Source organism: Chaetodon auriga, chromosome 14 (assembly GCF_051107435.1).
Source record: "Chaetodon auriga isolate fChaAug3 chromosome 14, fChaAug3.hap1, whole genome shotgun sequence".
Lineage (NCBI taxonomy): Eukaryota > Metazoa > Chordata > Actinopteri > Chaetodontiformes > Chaetodontidae > Chaetodon > Chaetodon auriga.
In genome coordinates, this window is record NC_135087.1 from 23,419,144 (window position 1) to 23,425,247 (window position 6,104).

The window sequence follows — 6,104 nt, forward strand, 5'->3', positions numbered from 1 at the left end:
ATGGAAATAAAGGAAATGTTGAACTTGGCGCGGGTGCCCTCCATCCTCATGCTCGGGGTGGTTTATGTGGCCTATGTGCTGATTGGCGGGGTAGTTTTCTGGAAGCTGGAGGGAGATCTCGGACAGAAGGACATCAGTCTTTTACTGCTGAACAAAAAGAAGCTGCTTACGGCATACACCTGTCTGAACCAAGAGGGCCTGGAGGCAGTGGCTCAGGTGAGGCACAGAAACATGGGACATCTGAAGAAGCAGGTTCATAAAATAGTCACCTCAGGTTATGGATGGCAGTGTATGACACTTCTCAGCACTCTTTTTCATTTATTAAGAAGATTCTAAAAGGCAAATCTGAGCTAATACCTGCGTTATTGTTTAACATATGCCAAGCTGTGGGTTTTAGAGAGACTACTGAATTTACATCTTGATCACAACCCTATTACCACTACACATTCATAACAATATTCCACAAGGCCAAAACAACCAATAAGATACGGAGTTAAAATACAAGCAGTTAAATTTTTCCAATGTTTTTATCTCCACTTCCACCATTAAGCACTGCAGATTTGGCCTTTCATATGGACAGAAAATGTGGCACTGGAAACTGAATGTATTTAAATCAGAATAACTGCATTAAAAAGTCACATAATTTGCATTTGGATTAATTTGAAAAATGGCATTGAAAACTGAATCTGAATAGCATAACTTGAAATCTAGTTTATTGTTTTGGAACTGAAATCCAGTAAGTTTGACACTGAATTGAATATTATGAAACAAAAAGAATTAATTTGCTCTGAAACAGAATTTGATGTGTGTCAGACTAAGGAAGTATAAAGAGAGTTTATTACAATTATCTGTGACAATGTTATATTGTTGTTTATACATAAACAACAATTGTTTTAGTTGTTTTAGTTCCAAGTTATGTTGGAATAGAGCTTGGAACTAATATATATTGTTTTAGTTCCAAGCTATTAAATTCCATTTCAGCTGAGGCTATTCAGATTCAGCTTTTCCATGTCTCAAGTTCAAATGATGTGATTCAATTTCAGTTTTTAATGCAATTATTCCAGTTGAGCAATTCAAATATCCCAGTTTGTCCATACTTTAAACCAGAGCCAATCAAACAATAACTCAATCTGAGGACCATATGCAATCACATCTATGATGAAAAAGAGAGAGAGAAGGGATAGAGAAATTATAGTCACAAAACAAAGAGTGCTGTTTGAAATCTTGATGATCATGTTCATGTGGTAAAGAGGCAGCTTTGTTCATGCATCACAGCTTCTCCAGCCTCTGCACATTGTACAGTGCCAAGGTGCTCTTCTCATTTCTCCACTCTGTGCCTCCTCGTCTCCTCACTGATCTCAGCATGCCATCTTGAAGGAGGTATTAATTCCTAAAATGCCTCTGGAGGAAAGGCTTGTTGGGGGAGCTATGAGTGAGGATTCACGGGTCGCTCCTTGCAGAAGTCTTTCTGGCACCAGTGACATCTGAAAGAGGTGTGATACAGCTGGAATATACAAACCAGGGTGGTGAATGTAGGCTACACCCAATTTAGCTAGTAGAATCATGACTTGATGTTTACAAGTTCACACAGCTGCTAACATCAAATGATTATATCAACAAGAACATTGTCTTGCATTCAGCACTGATTTGCTCTATTTCATGTCAATTTCTCATGATGTAGTCTTCAAATGTCCTTCTGAAAGCATAGTCCTGTGACAAACAGTTGAAATTGGGTCTGTAAGCTACATTTGAGATCAATTTTATGTTGTTATTTCTTTCAGGGACTGATGATGATGATGATGATGATGATGATGATGATGATGATGATGATGTGGTGTGTGTGTGTGTGCGTGTGTGCGTGTGTGCGTGTGTGTGTGTTCAATACAAAAAAGGATGACATCCGCACATTCTTGTCACATCCTTCCACACTGTGAGCTGAATGAAGAAGTCAGTGTATAAGTTGTGATGAGCACTGCTGAGCTCACTGACAGAGATCATAAAGTTCAGCAGTATCTTAAAATAAACCACAGACACATGGTTAAACGGTGCCACGCGTCATATTTGACTGTTGTTTTCAAATGAAGCAGCATGGCAGAAATGTTTTTGTTTTTTGTCTGCTTTAATTATAAAGGATCTGGAGTCTGCACACGGTCTTTTATTTTGAAATTTTACCAGATTCTCTCTGCCGTTCCTGTGCATGACTTCCTGCCTGGCAGGATCTGCTCTAAGCAGTTTGACGCCTCTGGAACGCGCCGCCTAGTGGAGATGCAAGAATTGTCAAGACTGATCAGCTCCGGCCGGAGGGCGGCGCTGTCATGCACGGTGGAATTTAGAGCCAGAGAGAGGAGGCAAGGAAAGGAGAGGAGGAGAGGAAGCAAGGATGTAAAACTGAGTAGCGAGGAGAGGGGTTGTTGTTCTGGTTAACTGGGCTGTGACGTCATGTCTGAGGTAAAGGGAAGGCAGAATAACAGCTGTGAAGGTCTCTGCACACGGTGATCAGAGAAGAGCAGCAGTGTTTTCTCTCTGCTGCCTGTTTAACAAACACCTGAACATGAAGAACAACCTTCATTCTGTGGTTTTATTCTGTGTGCTGAGTCCTGCTCAGAGGCACAGGAACCATTTCTACGAGCAGAACGCCTTTATGTTATTTAGTCATTATTTGCAGCTGGATTTATTAATATTCTGATTCTAAAATCATTATTTAATAACCCAGAATATGATTGTGTCCTTTGAACACTGGAAATCATTTATTTTGTTATATTTCAGGGAAATTGAAATGATGTAACCATATCAAACCTGACGCTCATCAGACTCACATGTGACTTCATGGAACAGATGAAAAATGATGTAAACAGTGTTTTGTGCTGACTGACAGACTCTCCTACTCTCTGACTTTACACAGTAAAAGATAATGGTGGAAATAACAGATCATGAAAAGAGAAACATTTCTCACACATGAAGAACATTGTCTGTGGTCCTTCTGCTGTTCACTTCCACAGATTCATAACCAGATGGTCAATCAAAAAACAAAACCAAAAAAAATGCATTGTTTTAAAGTATTCAGGTAGGAAAATACCAAATTTTCTTTCCTGGCTTTTTTTCTTTTTTTCTTTCTTTCTTTCTTTCTTTTTTTTTGATAACACTGACAGTAATACGCCTGTTTGGGACCAGGAAGTATTGCATCATAGGTGCTAAATGTAAGACTTAAATAAGAAGGCCAAAGGTCTCAGACTGTTATGTGTCTCTTCTGGAGTAATTTCCCACACTGGTGATGAACTCCAGACTTTTATGTAACAGACTGTGTCAACATATGTGCTGTGCCTGAACCAGAGTGCTGAGAGGAGTCCTCTTTATGTCATGCTGACATACTGTGTTGACTTGAAAGACCTCCAGGTGCCCGGAGGACTTCTGGATCAATACAGTTACATAACCGGGAGTCCTAAAGTTAATGAAATACAACACTGAGTTTGAGGTTTCCTGTGTGTTTCAGGTTGTTCAAGATGCATCCAAGGTGGGCTTAAGTTTGAAAGGCAACTACACGACGGATGGCTTCTGGAAATTTACCAGCTCAGCTGTGTTTGCTGCCACTGTGGTCACAACTATAGGTTAGAGACTTTCAGTCATGTCCCATGAGTCTGATGTTTAATCAGCCCTGAATGAGAACTCCCTGACATCCTATCAACAAACACTGGAACCTTCAGTATATTTGCCGCAACCTTGAGCCTCATTTTGAATCTCTCACAGTTTGCTTGGTGAAGCTCTGTGGAGGTGAAATACTTCCTGGTGCAAAGAGCAAACTGAGAGGCTCGTCCCTGAGCCAAACATCCCTTTGAACTACAGGAAAAAATAACAGTGACACAATAATTCAATGTTAGGGCAAATATATATTTCTATAAATCTATGTTCAATAGAACGTAGTCACATTTACTCCATTCGTCCGTTTGGTCAGTTCTTTTAGATTTTAAGCTCTTTAAAATGAGGCAGCTGTTTATTGACAGCAGTACTGTATTGAAATATTGAATAAACCACTTGTTGAATGACTGGATTGAGGTTCTTCTTGTCTTTCCGCCACAGTGAGTTGAGATACTAACAGCTGTTGGTCTCGCAGGTTACGGGAACATGAGTCCCAGCTCGACTGCTGGCCAGATTTTCTGTGTGTTCTTCGCACTCTTTGGAATCCCGCTCAACATGATGGTGCTGAACAGGGTGGGCAAGTACATGCTGGTTATAGAGAGGAACATCTCTGACTTCCTGGAAGGGAAGACCGGCCGCAGGGTGAGGAGATGTCGAACCATCGAATATCAAATACGTGTAAGATCATTCCAGAAGGTTTTTTATTTTATTTTTCATTTTTCCATTTCTCCCCCTCCCCCACATCTCATGGCAGAGGTGTACCCGCTTTTTTGTCCACCTGGTGTCTTATCTGTCAGGAGCAGCTCTCTTCTTTGTTGTGCCCATGATTGTGTTCCAACAGCATGAGGGCTGGACCTACTCCCAGGCCATCTATTACTGCTTCATCACTCTCAGCACCATCGGCTTCGGGGACTTTGTGGCAGGTACAGCACAGTCACCTCCATCTTAAAACACGCTGCAGCTCTGATTGTCTACAGAACTATACTGCTTCGTATTAATTGAGTCTTTTCTTTGCAGATAGCAATCCAGACAAAGAGTACCCAGAGTGGTACAGCGTCCTCATGGCCTCGTGGATCTTCTTCGGCCTGGCCTGGCTGGCCCTGCTCATCAATCACTCCATTGACATCCTGGAGCGCCTCAACACCCACTTAAAACAGTGGTGGGGGAGACGGTTGCAGGAGAAAATGTCTGGCAGTGCAGAGGGTGACAACCCAGACACACAAGTGGAGGAGGAAGATGAGATCAAGAAGCCTCCAATGACACAGTAATGTACAGATTAAGGTCAAGATTTCAGTGAGTTGATCTAATTGTTGAATTATCTGTCTGTAGATCAGGATGTGGGCAGAAGTCATGGCAGGATGTGTGTGTTTTAAGAGTGTAAATGTTGAGAGTCTGTGATGATTTGATACGTGACTGAGCAATGGTTGGCTGGTGTTGATCCTTTTCTCCTTAACTGCCACTAAAATAATGACTCATTTTTGTTGAGTCAGGTTTGTTTGTTTGACAGCAGCCAACACCCACATGCTGTTTGGTCTGTTCGCACTTTGTCTCCCAAACTGTAAACAAGTGACTCTTCACCGCCATGCCTATTAAACGAGCTGCTGTAGAGGAGTGCTTTGAAATGAAAGTGTAGCGGGGACACTTGACCACACTGACTTTGCCTCATGAATGTATATGTCTGTGAGTTGGTGGTGCAGTCAGTCTGTCTGTTGCTCTTTGGCCTCTCGGTGTGTTGCTCACCCACTGACCACGAAGCAGCTCAGTGTGGCAGAACGGCCCATGCACAGATCATGTTCAGTGGCTGCTGACGCCCGCATTCAAAACCACAATTCATTAAAAATACATGTAAATCTGACTGGTTTTGCATAAGTACCTCAAGGTACGTCAAGCTTTAAAAGCATCTCTGTGGTTTACCATGACTTTTTGAAAATGTACACGAGAATCAGAAATGTATTGGTCGACGTGTTTGATCAGGAAATTGGTGGTATTTCAATATTTTTGAATGACTGAAATCCAAGTTAACTGAGCTTGAAATTGAACATTGCATATTTGATTTTATCTCATTCAATTTTAAAGTAGCAGGAAAGTCTGTGAAGCATCGGTCTAACAACTTTTTTTTTGACCACACATTCAACATTCCATTAAAAAAAAATTAAAAATAAAAAAAATTAAAAATTAAAAAATTAAAAATTCATATCTACATACACCAAATATTGGAGGCTTTTACTTTTGACTGAAATGAAAAAGAAAATGCATACATTTGATTTTATTTTAAATTGTTACTTTTCTATTAATGTCATGTTCATGCAGAGGTGAAGCCTCGCTCATGTGTGTCACTCGTCTGTGCTGAAATGAGCTGTGCATCCACCAGGAGGTGGTACTATACCACCACTGATGAAATGAACCATTCATGTTCTGTAGTGTTGTAATCAATCAGACTAACCACACTGGTCTCATCCTCACAGTCAATA

The 6,104-nt window shown here is 40.9% G+C and overlaps 1 protein-coding gene across 1 annotated transcript; it reads left to right on the top strand.

The window, feature by feature from the left end:
- LOC143331840 (potassium channel subfamily K member 17-like) lies at window positions 1-5,454 on the top strand. The gene is made up of 5 exons (XM_076749024.1): window positions 1-216; window positions 3,491-3,605; window positions 4,109-4,275; window positions 4,388-4,556; window positions 4,651-5,454. The coding sequence occupies exons 1-5, from the start codon at window positions 1-3 to the stop codon at window positions 4,899-4,901; spliced, it is 918 nt and encodes a 305-aa protein (XP_076605139.1). The 3' UTR covers window positions 4,902-5,454.
- The last annotated feature ends 650 nt before the right edge of the window (window positions 5,455-6,104 follow it).